General features: G+C 41.3%; 1 protein-coding gene across 1 annotated transcript in view; it reads right to left on the reverse strand.

Annotated features, from left to right (window-relative positions):
- The window catches only part of NPTN (neuroplastin), a 60,382-nt gene that overhangs the window by 14,901 nt on the left and 23,530 nt on the right, over positions 1-21,951 (reverse strand). The window contains exons 2-3 of the mRNA XM_050903221.1: positions 13,553-13,721; positions 9,027-9,121 (exon numbers count right to left, since the gene is read on the reverse strand). Of these exons, the coding sequence (XP_050759178.1) occupies positions 9,027-9,121; positions 13,553-13,721 (264 nt within the window). The remainder of the gene's footprint in view (positions 1-9,026; positions 9,122-13,552; positions 13,722-21,951) is intronic.

Genomic DNA, 21,951 nt, shown 5'->3' on the forward strand with positions numbered 1-21,951 from the left:
AATTTGAACATAAAATAAGTGACAAGTTCCCCGGAAGCTGTTCCTTTCCCACCACTGAGCCTATCTTAACAGAAGAAAAATTGTGATTCCCATGTCTCTCCAAGCAGCATCTCAACTGAAGATCTGCAAGAATGTCCTTGAGGCTTGGTTTGCCACACAAATTGACGGACAAGGGAGAAATCTCAACATCAAACTTGAGTTATCTACCAAAAACCTACAGAACTAAGATGGCCAAGCCATTCCCCAGCGCAGGAAGCTGCGAAACATCCACGTCTCCCTCCCCACTGCTAAGGAGGTCTCTGCGACTTTGCAGTACCTTCAGCTTTGAAATAGAGCTGTCAGAGATTCTGGTTACAACTTGCCCATCGCGTCAGGACTCTGAAACGATACTGTCTTAACACGAATTTCTGAAAGCTGAGTCAAGGTATTCGTCCTTGCGGCAAGATTTTAGATTTGGTCCACAGACATGCTGTGACTTGTTACACTTTATGTGTGTTAGACGTTACAGCGACGCTACTCCTGGCTACCACTGGGTATCTGTAATGCAGCAGAAGTCAAAATCCCTCCAACATAGAATCGTTTCATTTAGCCTGTACACAAATACATATATTCTAAGGAGGGTTGCAGGTGAAGCTGGGCAACCACAAGCAAAACACAGCCCTGAATATCAGCAGAGGGTCTTCTGAATGAATTTATCTATAAATAACGTCGCTGCTCTTTGCCACGTTTGTCACAGCAGCCTGCTGCAGCCTAATACCTCACGAGAGATTACGATGGATCAATGGACTGCCCGAGCTGAACCTTCGCTTAAGCAGATGGCTTTGGTGCCGTAGTGACCACCTTTAAAGCCCATTCGCTTTCTAGCTTGCTAATTATGTCACACGTGGCCTGCTGTGTGATCGCAGAACACTGATCTGTTAATCCAGTCAAAGTCCAATCTGAATACTCCAGGAAAAGACCCCCAGGCACTGGAAGGGTCTATTCAAGGCGAGTTCCCTTTACCACTAGCAACCCCTACCGACAGGTACAGAGAGGGAGCACAGGTTTGTGACAGCTTATCTGCACCTGCAAGCTAAAAGAATTAAGCAAACTTCACAGTTCTGATCAGTCGCAGCGAACAAAAAAATAAGCAGAACATCTTGTGCAACCAGACAGCATCAGCTGAACCTGCTCTTCCCAAAACTTACATCACAACTCTTTGGGAAAACGTTTGGCAAGTTTAAGTGCTAAAGGAATTATCATATTTCAAAGGCAAGGGCTTTCCAAATGCAGAAAGCAATCCACACCTTACTCCTGCAAGATTCTTTTCGGACAGTAACGCAGCTGACTGATAACGTTGTTAGAGGCAGAATTAAAATAAGCTTCTGAACAACAGAAAAATCATGGATTGTAAGAATACTTAAGCTACAGCGTTCCTTAGTATGTGCATATTCACCTGAAAAGACACCATCAGGAGAGGCTGATCGACCCAAGCTTTTCTCAAAATGCCTATGTAAATTCAAACAGGATTTCCAACACACGCGTGAGCTTTGCAGAAGTTCTGACCATTTGCCATGTAAAGAAACATGCACTTGCTGCTTACAGAATTATTAACTCTTAGTTGCATTTTCTAAGGCATGATTTGCTCCAACTCAGGAACAGAGGCGTCAGTATGCACTGACAGGCTGAAGAGATCCCTCCACGCTGGATGCTGCTGCAGAGGATGCAGAGGCCAGTATCCAGAGATACTGCCCACCAGAAATTAAAACTAACAGCAGGACTTCTGGTAGAACCCTTAAGGATGTTAGGCCATTTTAAAATACTTTAATGTGTTAAGCATGTTCTCTTTTTTTTTCTGATTTTTAAGTAAACATCTTTTCAGCAAGGAGCTGAAAAAGAGCTCATTACCTAACAAAAATACTATGATTGTATCATCCCATAGGGAAGAAGGTGAAGGAAGTACTTGATCAAAGTCTGCAAGTATCCACACAGGCAAATAATGACTTTGCTAACAATATTCAATATACACGATCATATAGCAAGACCAATGGATGAAGCTAGACACATGCCGACTAATTGCAAGATGATGCTAACCATAACCGTGGTATAGAAGAACAAGGCGCTAGGGGTTTTGTTTATCTTTAAGAAAAGTGATGCCTAAAATGTATCTTTACACATCAAACAAGAAAACACTTTGAGAGACATAAAACATGAAAACACCAGATCATAACAATTCTCTGGTCTTGTGCAAAAAGAGGCTGCCAGGTACAGAAACTGAAGCAAGCTGGAAAGGAAAGAACATTCCATACTTGCCAAGCGATCACATGCTACCTGTGCCTACAAGGGGCAATAATACTTGAAGGAAATTAAGTTTTCAAGCTGAAGGTCTCCAAGCAGAAAATAAATCAGCTTTAGGGTTGAGTGTGCTGCATTACATCTTCAGGATACTAAGCACCAATATGCACCTGCAACATCCTTTCAAACCACTGTCTGCGGCCTCAAAGAGGAATACAACACTGATTCCAAAAGATGGTGGTTCAACAAGAAGTGAATTTCATCTCGTGATCTAGTGAAAGGCGTCATCGCTTCCTTGCTAGGCTTGGAAAGTTCTCTTTTAGGCAGGAGCTAGGTAAGCCCAGTGACTTCCCTGCGGTTTTTGCTTGCTTGAGGATGATATGCAGAGATCTCATCCAACCTAATGAAAATGAAAGGCCAGCAGAAGCAGAGCACAAGAGACAGACTTAAGGTGGCAAGGCAACGGTCCCAAAACTTCCCCAAACTGACACCGACGGGCTGTCAAAAGCGATTGCAAATTACCCCCATTAGGAAAAGAAGAAATAGGATTCATCAGCTTAAAGTTGAAGCCCCACACAGTCTCCATCTGTCAGCACTTTGTTTTTCACTGCCGTCCACCAGCAGACAGCAAGTCAAAGCAGAACCTTGCAGGGGAGAAGGGTACAGTAAGTCAGCACTCTGCAGCTGGCCCATTTTTTCTATAAGGTTGCTGATAGATAAAGAAAGAACAAAAGAGGGAAAGCTTTCTAGGACACCTTAACTTCTACTGCAGGGTGACCTAGTGTTCTCCTCCAGCCAAGAGATAATTATATTTCTTTAAGAAGAGGACATCTTCACCAGGTTATCCCAATGAGAGTGTAAGTGACAAGAATACATTCTGCTCTTTTCTTGCTGGGCACAGTTACGCAGCAGCCATTTCCAGCTCTACTAGGACAGGGACTATTTTTGTACACAGTCGGAGGGAGCGCTACATGGAATATTAATATTTCAGGCCATGATGCTAGCCAGTTTCAAGCTACGGCTGAGACATTAATTCAGTACTTATTCTACCAAACTGTTTGGCTAATCGTGTTCTGCTGTACAAATTACAATTAAAATATGGCTGCAACTGACCTCAGTCACAGATTCAGCAACAGAGTGATGTTTTCCTGTGAAGCTTTTCAAGTCAAGATTTTTCTTACACCGTTCTGCTCCAGTGCCAGTAACAGATAAAGCACAGAATGAAGCAGGTTTTGTTCAGAAAGGATTTAGATTTCACTTCAGCTTTTAAGCAGCAGAATCCACATCTCTGTTCAGATACAGCTGGCTGTGGAGACGTGGGCACAACATGCTATGTCAGCTCCTACATCAGCGAAACCAAGATAATGCCCCTGATAAAAGAAAGCAAGTTTTTTATTCTTACATTGTGAAGCAGGAAAACTAAATACTGAAGGTTTGTTTGAAAGAGCATATGGAAGAGCAAAAAGAGGCAGGGCGAGTTTAAATTAATTGCTACCAAAAAAAACCCCCAAAAAACCAGATTTATCCATTCTTGACACAAGAATGAACTTCTGATAAGCATCATTCTTTTGATAGTTTTAAACTGAATCACAACAGAAAGGGGCTTTGTGCCAGAGTAAACATTGGACCTCCATGCTTCAAGTACCCAATAGGCACAAAATAGACCGTGCAGCAACTTTCTGAATGGTATGCTTTTAATACAGCCTGGGTTTTTCTTGTCACAGGGCATGCAATGTCATTTCTTGATACATAGGAGGTATTCAGCCCTTAATTTCCAGGTATTTTCAAGATATTTTACTAGCATTACTAAAAAGGAGAGGAGAACTAATATGCATAACACCTCCACCCATGTCCCAGTTAACAAAACCCCTTCAAGTTTTCCCATTAAGAGACAAAATTAAAGCAAGGGCAAAAGCACCTAAAAATATTTTTGCATGTAAAAACTATTATGTCTTATGGGTGACCTAGTAAAAGGGCTTTAGAAGATTTATTTTTCTGCATTACAATTCTAATCCATGTCTACCTTTATAGCCTGGGCAGAGAGCTAAGACACCAAAGGTAGTGCGAGAAGGGAGAACGTGACATGCATTTTCTGTGTAATGCTTAGGATCACTCTAAGATGCAGTTGTGCTAAAAGAATGCCTGATTTCTTAATTAATTTCTGGTACAGCATTGTGAAACTGCAGCAGAGGTTTCTTAAGACAGCCAGGAGTCAAGAAAGCAAGATCTTCCAAGGCTGCTGAAATAACCACTCATTTTCCAGCCTGCTGCTTGGGCTGGAGCCAGAGTGAAAGTGGAAGAGTAAGATTCTGAGTGCAGGTATTGCATGTGAAACAAGAGCCCCTGGCTCAGCTGAAGTTAGGGGGTATAATAAGCATTTTTCAAAAGTGGTTAAGTTTTATGTCTCTCAGAAGCAGCAAACGGGACTGGTCTGAGCACTTACTATTGGGAAATCAATAGCAACTGGGGAGGATAGAAGAGAAAGGTGCAAAATGAGCGAGGGATGAGGATGGAAGTCAGAAGAATCCCACTGATGAGATAACGGCAGAAAGGCCTTATAGGAAGAGGCATTAAAAAGCTCTACCTGTCCAGGTGCACGGAAAGAAGGGAGCCTTTGATGGGAAGGCAGGGCAGAGAGAACAGACAACCTCCATCAGTCATGCTACATACATCAGTATCTTTCTTGATGCTTGTGCTACTTCTGGGCAGCCAGAGGGAACTGGAAGCATGTTCTTCCCCATCTGGTTCTCATTGCTGCTGCTCTGCACCGGACGATGGTTTGGAGTATCAGCAGACAGGAACACAAACTTGTTTCCTCCTCCTTCTCCCAAGATCTTGATAAGAGCGGAAAGATTGCAGAGGCAGAATTCTTCAGGGTTGCAATTTGGTTTTGGGTTTGTTTTTTTTTTTTTTTTTCCTTTCTTTTAATCTTCAAGTTTTCAGAGCTCTAGCATCACAACACCACAGCAAAAGCACTGCAGGTATTTCCACCATGTGGCAACAGAGCAATTAAAAAAAGCCTACTTCCAGATGGGGAGTAGATAGCACACTGCATCTTGGCTAGTGCCTGGCAGGATCATCATCACTGTTCCTGCTGAAAATAACCACATCGTACATCACAGCCTGGTTACCTGCAACGCTCTCAGCCAGCTGACTTCACTGCAAAAGCAAAGGGTGGGAGAAGAGCCCTATTTCGAGGCAGAATCTTCCCAATATCAGCATTTGCTCAGCCTGTTGTTTCAGGCTTAGAGCTGCATTCACACAATGCCCTTAACAGCTCCGAGAATTTGAGCAAGAATACTCAAAGTCTCCACCAGACACTTCATCCAAAAGCCGACTGTACGAGGGAAGCCAGACTTACGCCATTCCTGGGAATTCCGAGAGACTGAGAAACCCAGTATTTTCAACTGTTGTTATACTAGTGCTGCCCTAGTAATTCTTTTACCCAGAAAATCTGCTTTAAATATGCAAGCACACCTAGCAATTCTAACAGCGATGCTCATTTTTCTGCATTTTTATCTTCTTACATAGCACATGTAGAGATTCAGGAAGAAAATAGGCAACATTACATAAAAGGCAAATGGCACTGGTATATCCTGGATTACATCTGCTGCGAGGCATTTGTTAAAGTTGTTCACAAGTTGTCAGAAAGTCACTATTTTGGTCCACAAGCACTTTCGTATTCAGAACCATCTTTTCTATGTGCATCAGCAGTTAAAAATTGCAATACAATTAGCAATTAAGCAATTAGATTTGTGTACAACTGCTTAACCACAAATACTATGACAGCACACATGCAGGTAAGCATTAAATTACAGCATCTGCACGGTCAAATAAGATTCATGCATCACTGATACATCACATACGCCCCAATTAACAACTAGGTAACATCTCTACACATGAAATAGTATCAAAAAATCTGTTTGCTTTGAAAACTAGAACTGCTTTGGCAGAATGTGTAGAATATTTACACCAAACTGCAGGAATCGCAGAGAATGCCTTCCTTTGCAAAGTAAAAAAAAAAGCCTGTGTATCCTTTGCAACTAGCATGGATATTATTCAGAGACATTTACATCCAAGAAAATATGTGCGATACTATACAAGTTTAGCTGTATGGCTCTTCCAGGAGCAGTAACTCAAACGAGTGCTCTGATCAGGGTGAATTTATGTACAGTGCTAGGACTGCAAGGAGACTGCAAAGTTCTCTAACTTCTGCTTTAAATGCAGTCCCAATTTATTACTACATAAGTCTCCTGTCTAACTCTGTTACTTGGAAAGTATCTTTTCAGTTTAGAAGTATACATGCGTTCCAATTTCCAATTTGCTTTGCAGAAGACTTGACAAGGTACTTCCCACCCTAGACAACCCCTGGTACTTCTCTCTGCCAAGGAGGAATTCGAGGCTCATCAGCCACTCTTGTGATGCTGTAAGGAGGAGCTGGAGAATAGGGTTACTGAGTCCTGGAATTGCGACTGCTGAGCAAGTTGCAGGTGTAATACCTCCCAAGAGGGGTGCTGGAGTCATTAACTTTTAACTGATGACTACTCATTTGTATTTCTATATAAATTACCTGTGAAAAGGTGTTAGTAGGATTAGTTATTCTCCCTCTGCCCTTTGTGCCAGTACTTCAATCAGATATATTGGCTTTTCTTTCTACAACGTTAAATCCTATGTCCCTATCCACCTCTCTGCCAAGTTCTCTTGGTGTCCCTGCCTGGCACCGGACAGCAGAGAAGCCCTAAGCCAAACGTTTCTAAAAGGTCTTTTAAGAGATTATACAAAGCTGAAAAAGGTCTTAATCTATTACCAAAGTTAAATTTCCTGTCTCTGGAAGTGGTTTGTCACCCAAAGCAGCCTAGGGAAGGCAGAAAGTACTTAAGATCTTAATTAAGATAATATTAGAAGATTTAGCAATTAGAGCGTAAGAGCAGAATGCAAAAAAAAAAAAAATCCCCCAAAACAAGAAAAAAACCCAACCCACACCTATGTACCTTTAACACCCAGAAGACAAGCTCACCAGAAGTACAACGTAAGTTTGAATTCAATTTGCCGTAAGCAAGGCAGTAATTACTTTTAGAGGTGCAGTCAGATTTTTTTAATCCTAGGCCAACAGGAACTTGTGCATTTGCATGAGCATATATTTTAAATTTCCTTTTTCCTTGCAGAGACAGCTTCTGCACCAGATTTGGTTAAATACTGGGTATATTTTGATAGATTGTTCTATGCAAGATCATTTAAAAAACCTTTTTAAACTGACAGAGGAAATCAGCAAGCTTTTCTTGGTACAATATCAGTCAGAATGCTTATTTATATGGCAATATCTCTCTTCCCCAGGAAACAGTTTGTATGGTTCAAAAGATGCTGTTCTCTAGAGAGGAAAGATGGTATTCAGGATAATACTGTGCATTTGTCATTTCACACAGACTGCTGAATTACTCCCACTTCCTCACTTCGGATTCAGGAACCTGACCATGCAGTCTTCAGTGAGGCACCAGAAATTCCCAGGAAAGAGGTCAGCTTTCAGCTTTTCGTACAGCTCTGTGGTACTTAATTTAAACAGTAATGATCACAATCTAGATCAGGATAAGCTGCATCACTGGTGCAGGGATGCTAAGAAACAGTGTGAAGCATCCTCCTTCCCATTCGCTATTTTCAAATGGCAGGAGAGGAAGCTCTACATTTAAGCTGGGGATGTAAGGAAGACGGTAAGTAACGCTAACTTAGATTTCAAACAAGTTTACAGTACACCTTCATAAAACAAGCATCAGTATAGTTCCAGACGTGCATAGGCTGGTTGCGAGACTTTTTAACACATTTTTGCATGAACTCATCTGCCTTTGACTAACAAAGCTGCGACAATGCATTAATTCCATGTTCTGCAGCACATAAGGGGCAAACCATGGCTACTGCAGAGCAGCGGACCAGTAATTTCCACAGTTATTCAATGAACAAACAACTGCATTGTGGCAGCAGTTTAACACTGTATAAAACACCACCATCTCCATGTTACCTCTGTGTTCTATGTCTAACAGAAACACTGTTCTTTTGTTCGACAACTACAGTAAAACTCGGTGCAAACCTTTCACGTTTTGCAGTTTCTATCCACGATTTTAGGGTCCTCAAGATATCAGAAGACTACTAACATGCATAAGACAGAAAAAAAAACTGGTGCATGAAAGTAGAAAACCCCAGTCTGGTACAGGGCATCTGTCCTAACCAGAACCCAGGCTTTCCCAGCAACTGAAATAGTCTCTGCAGACAACAAACAGTTCCAAGCTGCCACACGCGAGATGCTGGTTCTTACTTTTTTCCTATTCAGAACAGACAAATTCAAAGTACATTGAAAACATTCAGATGGCCTCATTTACTGTGAAACAGGGAGGAAACCACAGCTGTCTTTGCATGAGCACAGACATATTCTGCAGCAATCTTTATCCTGCTGGACAGGCACGTTCTCTCGTGATAGCCAGATTTACCAAAGGAGTGCAGAAGCGTGTGCTAGAAGGTGTTTTAGTACCCTCTGTATGGACCACAAGTGCAACGGTCATATTCCCGTATCTGTGAGATCTTTCCCCTACGACTGCGTGCAAGACTTCCCCTGAAATTATAACCAAGGATCGGACACAGGCTCTATTTCATGAGGAAAGGCCTCTTGAGTTAGCTCTCTTGTACAGACATTGAGCGAGATGGCAGAGGCAGTGAAAGCACTTCACTTTCAGGGAGAGGAAACAAAACAAAACAAAAAAGAGTACCTCTCACTTCTATAGTGGCGTTGGCTATAGGAGAGTTTGAAAACACAAACACGCACAAGTATTCCCCTGACTCTTCTGCTCTGGGCTTCAAAATCCTGCAGACAGGGAGAGAACACATGAGCCGTGTTAAGTACTGTGTTAGCAACCAAAAATGAGCAGGCTAGGAGTTTATTCCCCCTCCCCACTTTAATCTTTTAACTGAATTTCACAGCTATTACTTGTTAATTCAAGGTATGCTGTACAGATGTAGCTACTTGAAATAAAGGATGTTATTTGCCTAGAAAAAGGGTGAGTTCTAGTCTGGAAAGTCAGTACCAATTTACCTGGAGAAGCTGCATTTAGCTGAAAAGCAAAGAAGGAGCCCAACACCTGTTAATTATGCACTACAGTTAGTTTGATGCAAGTCATCCTCAAGTCACTAGCCCATCAGGCAGATATCACCTCCCATTGAGAGAGAAACATGATTTGTATGTACTATCTGCATTGAAAAAAAAAAAAAAATCAAACATGGCCAACTGGAAAGCGACAGACTACAAATACAATCAAGGCTGACACTGTCATCTCATAAGCTGTTTTCTTTTTTTCATAACAGATATGAGACTGGCCCATTAATAGTTTTCTCTGATTCAGACTGGATGTGGAAAAACTGCAAAAGCTGGTCAACTCATGAAGGAAGACACCACGCAGGAATCTGCTGCCACTTAAAATTAGGAAAGACTAATGCAATAACAACTAGTACAAGGAAAAACAGATGCAAGCCAGCCAGAAGAAAAATCAGAGCTGCAATCAATGCAAAAAAAAAAAAAAAAAAAAAAAAAAAATCAAGATGAATTTATACTCGAGATGGTGCTAACTTCAGGTCCACCAGCTTTTGCTGTCCTTTGAAAAGCTTTTGGATACAAATGACTTAAAAGCTCTACGCATATCTTCTTGAGATATTTACCTACAAAAGACATCTTAGACGAGAGAAGCATACGATGGTGTGACGCAGAATTTACACCTCCACAGAGCACAGAATAAGGTGGAGTTCTCCCCATCCCTCCCTCCCTCCACTGAAAGGTTTCTTGGCTTTCTTATTATTAATTTTTTTAAAACACATTAAGTAAATAGCATGCAGATGAACAGAAACCCTGCAGAAGAGCACTGTAATAAAGTAATTTAATTACACATGGAAACTGCTTAGACACATGGAAAAAGCTGCTCCGTTTAACACAATACTTTGACTCAAGTCTTCACTGTGTTTACAGCACTTACTTTCCAGCGTTGCCAGTCAAAGTCTGAAGTTAGTTATAAAGTTAGTATGTCTTTCAGATAAACGATAATATACCCACTTTTCACAGAGTTAAAATTAAAGATTATCTTAGTGACAGAAAGAATGATCATTTAGTATCAAACATCAAAGCGATAACTGTGTTTAAACTGTAGGCAGGTAAAGTATCCTGAGGAAGTACGCAGCAACCCTGAACGTTAGTGCCTGCTGACGCTGCTGGCAAAGGTGCAGTCCTCACCTAGCTGCAACGGGACAACTCCACCCAACTATTTCCATTACTAAGCTAGCCTAAGACTCTGCAATAGTGAGGGAAGGCAGAGAATATCTGGCTTTCGGTAATAGCATCTAGGACCTTCTGACCACTGCTTTTTATCCACTAGAGTCAATGCTTAAAAGGAAGGGTGGGAAAAAAGCAAGACATTGTATTCTTTCAGTTCTACATAAGCTTCTTTTTAAAGTGTGAAACTATGGCAGCCTCTACTAGAGTATTATTACCATAAATCATTAGAGCAAGCGTAAGTGGATATGGCTGCAGTTTTATAGACAAACAAGCACCTGAAACAAGTTTGCTTAGCCAACAACTTCCCTCAATAGTGTGGCTTTAGGAAGAGCCCAGCTTTTCATAGATGTAGACTTTTCAGCAGATATAAAACCACCCAAAACCCCATTTTCTTCAGTTTAGCTCAGTAACCTGCTACTCAACTCTGAATTAACTGACGAGGAATTCGCAAAGAAATCACTACTTTTCTCCTCCAAACTATGAATGTAGACTAGGGGACAGGTCTCCAGAATGAAAGCACAGGATGGCCAGAGCCACTTCCCGGCTCCTTCTCCTTGTAAAACGATACACTACAAATAATTCTTGCCCATTTTTAATTAAAATGATGAACTAAAACCTATACTTAACTCTGAGCTTTCTGACTATAGCTGCCTTCCAGCAAGAGCAGCTACATCAAGTTTGAATGAAGAATTAGGAAAGATGTGTTCGATTTCTCATGTTGTATGAAGCAGGATTTTTAAGGTACGTAGTTTACCTTACAAATTCTGAAACTTTCTGAACGGTAAAGAACACTGAACTTCAATAAACTAACTACATTTCATATCAAAACAACACATCTTAATGACTGAAACACCAAGAACCTGAAACATTTTTTATTTTTTTTAAGGAAAATAAATAGAATGAAAAAGACTAATCAATCATGGGAAAAAAGAAAGCTGAAGTTAAATAACCTCTTTTAACTGTAACTATGTTGATATTGCTTGCATGAATTTGGTAATTCTGGATCTAAAAAAAATAAGTAACCAAATCAAGCTAGACGTTAATGAACGGATCAAATGCAGTGTGACCACATGCAACGAAGAAATGCCACAAAAAGCCTGAAACCACAATATACAACAAAGCAGCTTATAAATGAGCAGGAATATGAGGTCTACATTACAAATGCAAATTTTCCCAAATTCTCAAGCTGTCCTGTGATTGCAGCATGTTCTACCAACCCTTCATTCACTGGGAACAAAGCGACTTCCTTACAGTCTGCCCACCTTACTTCTTCCTTCTCCAGGACGGTAAAACTGAAAGCAAGTTTAATTCTTCCTTTACTGAGGAATTTGAAAGGAAAAATCCACCCTAGCTTGGAATAGATTAGAGGAAAAAGTCAGCCTTGATACTTAGTTTCCTGAATAATAATGTGCAATTTTCAGTAATCTTGATGCAACGTACCTTTTGTACCACTCAAGCTGGTGCTTTTGGACAAGACTGCTCATCAAGTTAATTGCTAGATAAGAAAGCAGAGCCTTTAAAACTCAGCCCAGTGTTAAACATTGTACTGAGGAAATAACAGGATGTAATTATGGAACTAAATGAGACTTTTTTAACTGCAAAACTGAACAGATAACGCAAAGAGAGCTAAAGTGGAAAACAAAAAGAAAAACTTCAAACACATCTTTATCAGAATCAAACACAGCTTCCATAATCCTGTGGATGAAAGGATGCTTTTGCTAAGGCACTGAAAGCCTTGAATATTTCTTAATCCTGTGCCAGTAAGGACCAGTAGTGTGGTAAGAGCCCACAGTACTCTTCTAGAGACAGAAAAAAGCCAGTTGAGTGTGTAGGCATGTTTCCTAGCTTTAGTGGAGAGACAAGGCACAGTAAACCAGATGCACTGTAATACAGTGGGCCTTGCCCAGACATAACCACCTCTTTCTGACATAACAGCTAAGTAAGAGGGTCAGAAGTGGTCTAATGTCTCCAAAGAGTTAAGCCATTCCTTAAGCCATCTTCATCTTTGCTTAACACTAAACAAAAAGTTGTATTTGCTATCCATGCTGGCATCAAGAGAAGAAAATGGAGGGGGGGGGGGGGGGGGAGGGGTCGCGCGGGGAAGCAAGAAAATTACACATACAAAACAGATCTCTGATGGCATCACTAAGCAAGCTTCATATGCTCTCATCAAGTCCATGGCAAGAAAGCCCCATTTCAGGAATACAGAAACCCTCAAAGGATTTCTGCTCGATGCAAGCCACAGTGAAACGAAAGAGGTGGCTGTACACGTTCTGTTCTCCTTCACACCCTTAGATGGAAGGTACAAACAAAGCCAGAGCATGCGCAGGTGGAACAGAGTAATGCTGAAAATGTGGATGTACTGACAAGTAAGAAGCACAAGTGATACAGCTGTACTGGTTTAATCAAGACTTGGTATCATTTCATAGTAGTAGTCTGACAACTCATCAGTAACAACTCAGACAACGCCATCTTTCATCTCCCAAGGCCAGAAAATGACTAAAACAGCTGATTTCAGCAGTGATTTATGTGCTGCATTTCCCTGCATGATAAAAATGCGCAGCTGCAGATCCATCTATGTAGACATAAGCAAGACACAGACTGCACAATATACTCAGAAGAAAACTAGACTGTGTGTCTGTGCCTATGTCCACACATCATGTATACTCTAGAGAAGAACTAAATGAGTTCAGATTGAAAAGAGAAGTTCACAGTATGTTTTTGTTGACATTATGTTTACATGAGCTAGTTGGGACAGTTGTAGACAACAATTTTTCCAGAATCGTTCTTCTAACACTATTCACAGACGTACTTTTTGTGCAGCCTCTAATGTAGATCAACTCAATTTGTCAGACCACTGCGAAGCTGGGCCAGGGACCTTGGAGTCCCAACATCCCATCGTCTATTCCAAAGCCATACGTCTACCAGATTTGTCATTCTCCAGTGTAACATGAAGATTATTCCGAAGAGACTTACTTGTATTCTGTAGTGTTCGAAGATTTTCTAGTGCCAGGGATCTCCTCTCCGTTCTTCACCCAGTAACTGGCAGAAAGGGGGCTGGGACTTGTGGTGAGGTTACACTGCAATGTGACGGCTGGACCATACAGATGAATGACTACATCCTCGCTGGCGTTGATCCTGGGCTCTGAAACAAAGGACGCATTAAATAGCAACAAATCTTCACTGGCAATTGTGCCACACTAGTCTAAAATTCAAAGGGGAATGGGGAAGGGAAAAAGACTACACAAGGAATGTCACTGCACTAATTCGGGAGACATCAAGAAAGTCACAATAAAACAGCTGACCACTAGTGAAGGCAACACCTTATGGATCAGCACCCCTATATGGAAAAAAAGATTTATTTTAGATTGTTTATTTCAATATTTAACATCACTACAGTTTTCTATGTAACATCATTAATAATTTTTTTTTTTTTTTTTTTTTTTTTAAAAACACACTACTGGCCATAATGTGGGAAAACACTTGTCCTGTGACTATACATAAGAGATCAGCTGGTCCTTCGGAAGCAACTTCCTTCTGGCTATTACATGGTTCCTCTACTTACTTTGAGGTTTAAAACAAACCCATTTTCTATATAGAATAGCCCTCAAAGTTAGACAGTCTTCTGAATAATATTTCTGGACTTCCCCCTGCAAAAAGACTAATGTCTACCTAACGAAAATATCCTACGCACACAAGATATTTCAAATAGCACAACTTTTCTGATGTCTGAAATTCAAGCAAGCACCCAGTATGAATAAGGCACAAGTCTGACGAAGAATGACTGAAAACAGTCCTTAATGCTTAACAATAAAAAATAAGAATATATACCATGTTAAAATTAGAGTCGGGAACTATTTCATTTCTAAAGTAACCTTAAACAAAAACTTTTATGAAGGAAAAAAAAAAATGTAAGCCTCATTGCATAAACAGGCCAGAAGAGTTACATACTTTGCTGGTTGCATTAGGAACTGAACCCAGGCTGTTTCACATTACAGGCTTACCTGGTAACATCAAATTCATATTTTTTAGGGGAAAGCCCTAAAGAAGTGAAAAGATTAGCATGAGGGCACTGTCCTTACATTTGATAACCACGTTTTCTCAAGATCGTGCTGATGGCTATTACTCTCTAACAAATAAGGCTGCTGAATTTTTAGAATAGTCGGAGACAAGTTTTTTCCCAAACTTGGAAAAAAGACCTTTCTATTGCAGGTCTCATGGCTCACAGCTGGTTTCAAGTATTCTGTAAAAAAAAAAAACCCTAACACAGGATGACAGAACTTAAAGGAAATTTAAGAATTCTTGCTATTAGTCTTCCAAAAATATCTAGATTTAGTATTGGCTATAGTTGCAACTTGAATTAAAGGCCACAGCTATAGCAGTCTCTACCATGTAAATGCTGCTGCGTGTCCTCTGTCTTTGATGTATTTCCTTACTTTAAAGGGTGAAATGAATTCCAAAGAGGTAGCTGTTGCCAGCTGCTCATTTCACTGACCAGGCTCCCACAGCGCCAACCTCTCTGAATGCAAGGGCTGCCTCCTCTGCATTCTGGTCAGCAGCAAAGGGCAGGATGGTGAGGAAGTCAGTCAGTAATGAACATCTTCATGATTTTTGCAAGTCAGCAAAGGATTTTTAATCCTGTAAATTTTGTTATGCCTTGTGGTAACATATTTGGAATATAAATTTAGTCACATCCATGCAGTCTTTTGGATATTCATCTGCAAAGCACTTGGAACACAAATTATGAAACAGAATGAGGGGAAGTGGAAAATACCAGTACTGTCAGAAACGTTGCATTTTTCATCACATAAAAAAAATAGATATTTTTTTTCTCCCTGCCTCTCTGGGCAATAATCTATCTACTAACAACCTGACAAAGCCATTCGACTCCTGTATATCCTTTCCCCCTTTCTTCAGCAGGCTGGCTACATAGCTTCTTTTCACAGCTATTTAAAACTAGGACTATGATTTAACTGCAGCAAAACTGGCAAGCACTGTAGTAATGGAGGGTTTTTTGACACTTCTCATAGACACTTTGCTATTATCACACATTTTCGACTGTGTTTCTGCCTCATTGTTCCCATGCTGGGAATTTTAACCATGCAAGGATCTGTTTGGGTCCTATGGGGTACAAAATTGTTTTGTTAAAGTCATACCATTACTGGACTGCCCTATATGCTTCTCCATCCCCAACAAAAAGCTTGTGTGCATTCTCAGAAAAACACTAACAGAGCTCTGGAAATATTTTTAGTAATGTGTTTGAAATAGTAATTCAGTGTCAGAACACTGATCTAGAGAAATAACTTTTGCTAGAATTCACTGATCATACTGGGTTTTGTTTTAAATGTTTCTCTTTGATGATGAAAGCAGTGTCTTCAAATCTGTAGCCTGCGATATAAATGCAGTGTTTTCCTTTTAGAAGGAGGACGCTGGCAGGGCAGGCTTCAGGCTGCTGTAACAGAGACTGCAATGCATCTAGCGAGCCCTCTTATAACAGATGCTGATGCTGCCTGTGCTGTGCTGAGACGCAACCTAAAGCGGTGATCAGCCTGCAGCGATCCTGGAAACAGAAAGCATACATGCTGCCATCAGAAAGCATTACACAAATGCTAGCAACAGGAAAAAGTCACAAAAAAATTTGAATCTAGTCTCTACAGGAACCAGAAAGTTAAAGACTTAATCCAGAAGGGTTCTGACAGTGGCAATCTTCTGGCTTTCATATTCTGTTGATAATGGACTCTTCAGCCTCTAACACTGATGAACCAGAACATACAAAAAAAGCCTGCCTGGAGCTCTAATGACTACTTCTGCTAATTTACACCTATTCTTACCTACATCTCTGCTAAGCTGATATATCCAGAAAATACTTACAGCTGTCTCAAGCTTGCTTTGCTGCAGTTTGCTGGGGCCTTTTGTGTCTGACTTGCAACTTTTTAAGTTTTAGGTTAAGAAAATTAAAGCCAACTGCAGTCTCATTTACATCTTTTACCTGCATTTATGTTACTTTAATTTGTTTATTAAAAAAAGAAAAAAAAAGGCAATTGGGCAGTCCTAGCCTGATTTAATTCTAGAAGACAAACTGCAAGTGGAATACTACTGGGACAGCGACATCCAAAGAAGGATGTCCACTTGAAAGAGCAAGTTGCTGAAGAGTCTCTTTTTAGATATCACTTAAACTGCCCATTTTATGTAAGATCAGGTTTTAAAGTTAAAAACCAAACAAAACAACCCCAACCATCAATAAGTGAAAGTCTTTATCCAAATCAGGAATGAGATAGAAGCCAGATGCTAGTTCCTAGCTGCTAACTTTTAACAATCAAGTTGCACTTGACCTCTCTGCATTCAAGTTCTGGTATTTGAGACAAGCTGTGATTTAAAGGACAGTGAAAAGAGGTTGTGCTCTTTTGATACATTTGATGTTCCCTTTCAGTGATGTTGATGTCAAATAAGGCCAGCAGCAAAATGGCCACCATTAGCTGGAAACTCCAACAGTCAGAAAATTCCCATTTCAAAGACAAATTGTGTTCACACACGCAATACAGCAGCTGAGACATTTTGGGCAGCTTCAGATAAGATGGTCTCCACCTTCCAGGGATGGCTTGGAAACCTGCTTCCCCCCCTTATCTCTGTTTCCAGCATGGTCACGCAGGAGTTTGATGTCCAAGTAGTCTGTTTCCCAAGCAGTAGCTGGTCAGATCTCTTAACATACACAGTATTACAGAGTAAAAGCAGTAAAGTATTTGGTTCAACATTTCCCCCCGCCCCCCCCCCATGAGTAAAACACAAAAGCAGAAGAATTATTCCGGGCACAAGGCACTTAGCAATGAAGTCACGATACACACTCCAGAATTAGTAGCACCAGATGCAACAAGACGATGTTAACTGGGGAGGAAGACGAAAGGTTAAGCTGCAGTCCCCGGGGCAGGTTAGTATCAATGGCCTGAGAGAGGAAAAACCCACTTTCCATATGGAGACATCTTCACAGTAATTCATTCCCAAATGGTGACTTTTCATATGAAAAGGATTTTCTCCCTCAGTAGGTTACTAAAACTGACTGGACACAAACAGAGGAGCACAGGACCACCACAGACTTGCCACACTCAACAAAAACTAAAGGTCTTAACAGGGGCAGAGGGGATTTCCAGGGGACATTACTTCCTAGAAGACAAATTTTTCAGCTTTGTCTTAAGGTACTACCATTTCCTAAAGTTACACAGTTCTTGCTGTTGTAGGTCATGGAAGCAATCTACCCATTTGGGTAGATTGACCCGTTTGGGTCCATCTTTGGGACCTCAAAAGACAAAGGAGGAATCAAGCATTAGGACTGAAAGATGAGCAGGTTTGAGCTGAACGATCCAATGCCCCTTAAATTTTCAAGTCAATCTACACCATCGGGTTCACTGTCTGTTTTTCCACGTATATCAATGTTGTTTCCGTTTTCCAGAGGGAAGGTCTCTGATCCAGCCGTGCCGACTGCAGCACCACGCTTTAGGGAGAGTTTTGGTTGGGTTTTTTTTTTGTTTTTGTTTTTTTTTTTTTTAAGGTATCCAAAAACATAACTGAGACATAATTACAGAGTTTGACATTTTTGTACCCAGACAAAACTCAAAGTGGTACATAAAAGGTTTATTTATGCACAGAGCACAATAGCAAGACAACACCTACGCTCTACACTTCGCCACCTTAGGACACTGAGAAATCACGAAAAAAGCAAGTTCTCCTGTACCTCCATGCAGCAGGCTCACGTTGCAGATTTAATTCACTCTACCTATAACTCATCAGACATTTGCTTCATCTTGTTAGCAAATGCAAGAGTTTTGCATCTTACACAAAATGAAATAAAGTTCTTCTCTACTGACTCTGACAATATATAAATTTCCAAACTCGTCTGGGACTGCTTTAAAAGCGAGCCGAATGCATAAAAGTCTTCTAACAATAAAGAACAAAAAGCAATTCTGGGTCAACCATATTCTCTGCTTTTGAAAGCTTTTCTGCTGCCAAAAGTTGCATTCTCAGATGAAAGTCATTTAGCTAAAGTTATTAGTTCAACATTGGGGGAAGATATTCCCCCCCACCCCTTTCATAGACTGGATTAGGAATAGCTGCATCAGTTCAGCGCTGCTGCATCGGAGAACTCATTAGGAACATGCTGCTGTTCAGAAAGGAAAAGAAACACCACGGCTTCATGGAAAAATCTGAACATTAAAGGTCACATGTAACTGAAAGGGAAGGGTTTGTACAGAAGCATATATGCAACTAAAACCATGTGAGAAGGCATTCAGAGAAATTCCAAGAGAACAGAAGAAATAAAAATAAAACAGTTAGACCTGGGAAGAACACAGAAACAAAATATAAAGGCACTCACGGAGAAGCCAGCATTAGGGTGGCTGGAAACCTACTACAAAACTAAAGAGGGTAGGGAAAAAACACAAATTCAACACTAGGCTTGTTTTCACACAGAAGCTATAGAACAGATCCACAGATTTTCCCAAGTCCTTTGATCCTAAGGAGAAGAGACAGAGATGGCAGACAACGTCAGCACTACAGGTGGAGCAGCAGTCTCAGGTTCAAAACAACAGGACAAGGTAGCAAAGGGTTTTGTCGGAGTAACGGGAGGGTAAGGGTCACTAGACTGCCTCTAGATACTACAGTACTACTACTGTAGGGTGCCGGACTCACTCTGAAGGACGCTTATAGTAGCCTGGGCTCGAATCCACGTTATGGAGGGATTTTGCCTCAAGTCATTCCTCCTGGGATCGTTGCTGGCCCTGCACTCGTAAGTCCCAGAGTCTTCCAAGGTAAGGCGGGTTATTCTCAGCACACTCACCCCATTCGCCCCGTAGGCAGTGTTAATGGTGACACGGCGCTTCCGAGCGCCATCCCACAGCTGTTTGAAAGACTCAGCCCGGTTGACTTCAGCATACCACCACTGGATCTCTGGAGTGGGGTTCCCAACCACATCACAGTACAGTTCAAAGGCGTCCCCCGTGAGTTTAGTTTCTGACATGGGCGACTTGACAAACCCAGCTAGAGGGAGGGGCAGCAGAAACGTAGTGACAGAGCGGCAGAAAACAAAAGATCTTACAAAGAACAAGCAATGAGGTGCAGAAAACAGAGTTAGATAAGACATTAGCATCTCCAATAACACAACTTTCATAGAAAAAGCACAACACTAAGCACTTGCGGATGGAGGCCGATAGTTTGAGAGCAGCGCACTCCCACTCAGAGTGTTCATGGGAGGCACGGCTTCACGGCATGAAGTGCTTATCCTCACCACTCCAGCGGATCCATCCGTGGCAGCTGTACTTGGGAAGCCACGGGCTGCAACGCACACCAGCTAGGAGATACCTCCAAGCCGCAGAGCGGACTGACGGGGTTTCAAGCCTTTTTCAGTTGCGTGGACCTTGTAATTGGCAAGTGTTAAGTGTTCATGGCCAGATGTCTTTTCTGTGAAGAGTTTTCTTGCTTTATATGACCTATCTACAGGGGAAAAAAGGGTAAAACCCTAACCTTCTGCCCTATGCAGCTCGCAATTGTGAACTCTGCTTTGACCTCTTCCTCCATCTATTTTGGACTTCCGAGGCAGGGAATTCCCCAAGATACAAGTGACCTACTTTCCTGAAGTAGCTGGACCACCACAGCTCCAGGAGTCTCACAACCTTCTAAGGTAAAGGGAATTTCAATGGTATATACACACACAGGCCAAAAGATCATTTGGTTCGTTAGGAAACAGACAGCATCAAAGGTACTTCAACAGACCACACGATTTTTGCCTTCTGAAACAAGATGCTGTGCTGACATTTGTGATCAGGCCAAAATATCCTTATTATGGCACGAAATCCTTCAATACTTACCAGCTTCAGAGCTGTGTTAAGAGCACAGACATACTAAATTGTCCTTCAATCCTATTTGCAAAGGTATCTATTGAAAGCAGTGTTGCCTTAAAGCTAGTCTCTTCCCCCGCCAGGCCCCCCTCCAAAACTAAAAGATTAGAATACAGCTGGCCAGACAGATTATGCAGCAAAACCCATCATACTGCTGTGTTCCCTGGGCAGCAGGACTTCTCATCAGCAAGCAGAGTTAGAGTGCCACACAGCTGATAAAACTCAGATTGTTTCATCCCTCTCCTCAAATTCACAGCTTATTTTCAGGAAGAGGATTGAAACACAATTCAACGGATTTTAGAAAACGGAAAGGTGGACTTAAAGCCTTGGAAAAATTTCTGATGCGCGCTCATTAAATAGCATTCCCCCCCACCATCGTTTGACCACGCTCATCAAACAGTGAAACAAACAGTACATTGACAGACAGTTACATGGGAAGTTTGCACTGTAGATGCATCTCTAAAGAATCATCTGAGCAAGAAAACAAGACCAAGAGTCTCTAGAGCACACACAGAAACTGTTCCTTGCTGGCACAGTCCTGTCTGAAGAGCAACTGTGCCATAGCTGCATGTAACAGCTACAAGAACACTCAAAAATAAAAAATATTAACCTCAGAAATTGTTTCAATTACAAACTCATTTGACAAGGATTCTCCAGCCTTGTACTCCAGCACTAAAGGAGGTGAGCTCTACGCTCAGTACAAATACTACAGCAAGTAATCCATTGCTGCAGGGAAAGAGGGGAAAAGCTATTGCACTAGAAGTGCCCTAATTACTAGCTGTTACAAACTGCACTAAGACCACTGTTGTTGTTTCTTGAGGTTAACAAGGATCACACGGTTTTCACACTGCTGCTTGAGGTAACAAAGGGGTTATGATCTTGCTCTGCTGGACTGTCGCCATTTCAAGGGATGCTGAACGAGGAAGACTTTGTATTCCCATAGAGGCATAAATCAAACAGTGAGACTGGCATCTATCTCAATGTGGTTTACTAGACGCAATAGGCTAAAGCAGTAGCATATGGCACAGGCTAGCTTCTTTCCAAATCTTAGTGGTTCTCTCTCCTATACTATAGCCTTTTTTCCCTACCTTCCACCATAATATTGAAACGCCACTCACAGCCAAAGAGATGACAGTAGCTCAGGGAAGACTGCTCAGAAAGTGATCCCCCTTCTACAGGTTCCCAGTTTCCACTAAAACACTGATGCACAAAGATGATGAACTCCTCTGTCGAGAAATGCATCCCTGAAGTCAAAGGCCAAGTGACTCAAAACCCTAAAGCTGCAATTCAATCCTACTTCTCCCGGCTACTAAGCAACCATTTCTGCAAGAAAGGCTTCTTACCTAGTCTTTGTGGCAGGGATGAAGGGGTGTAATTGTATATTTTAAAATAACTGTGAGCCGCACTGCTGCTGCGGCTACACAATAGACATATGTGGTATGAAAGAGTACTGTAAATCCTCTTATTAAAAGCAGTATCAGTAATTTGAAT

This window comes from Gymnogyps californianus, chromosome 11 (genome assembly GCF_018139145.2).
Source record: "Gymnogyps californianus isolate 813 chromosome 11, ASM1813914v2, whole genome shotgun sequence".
In the NCBI taxonomy this organism is placed as follows: Eukaryota; Metazoa; Chordata; class Aves; order Accipitriformes; family Cathartidae; genus Gymnogyps; species Gymnogyps californianus.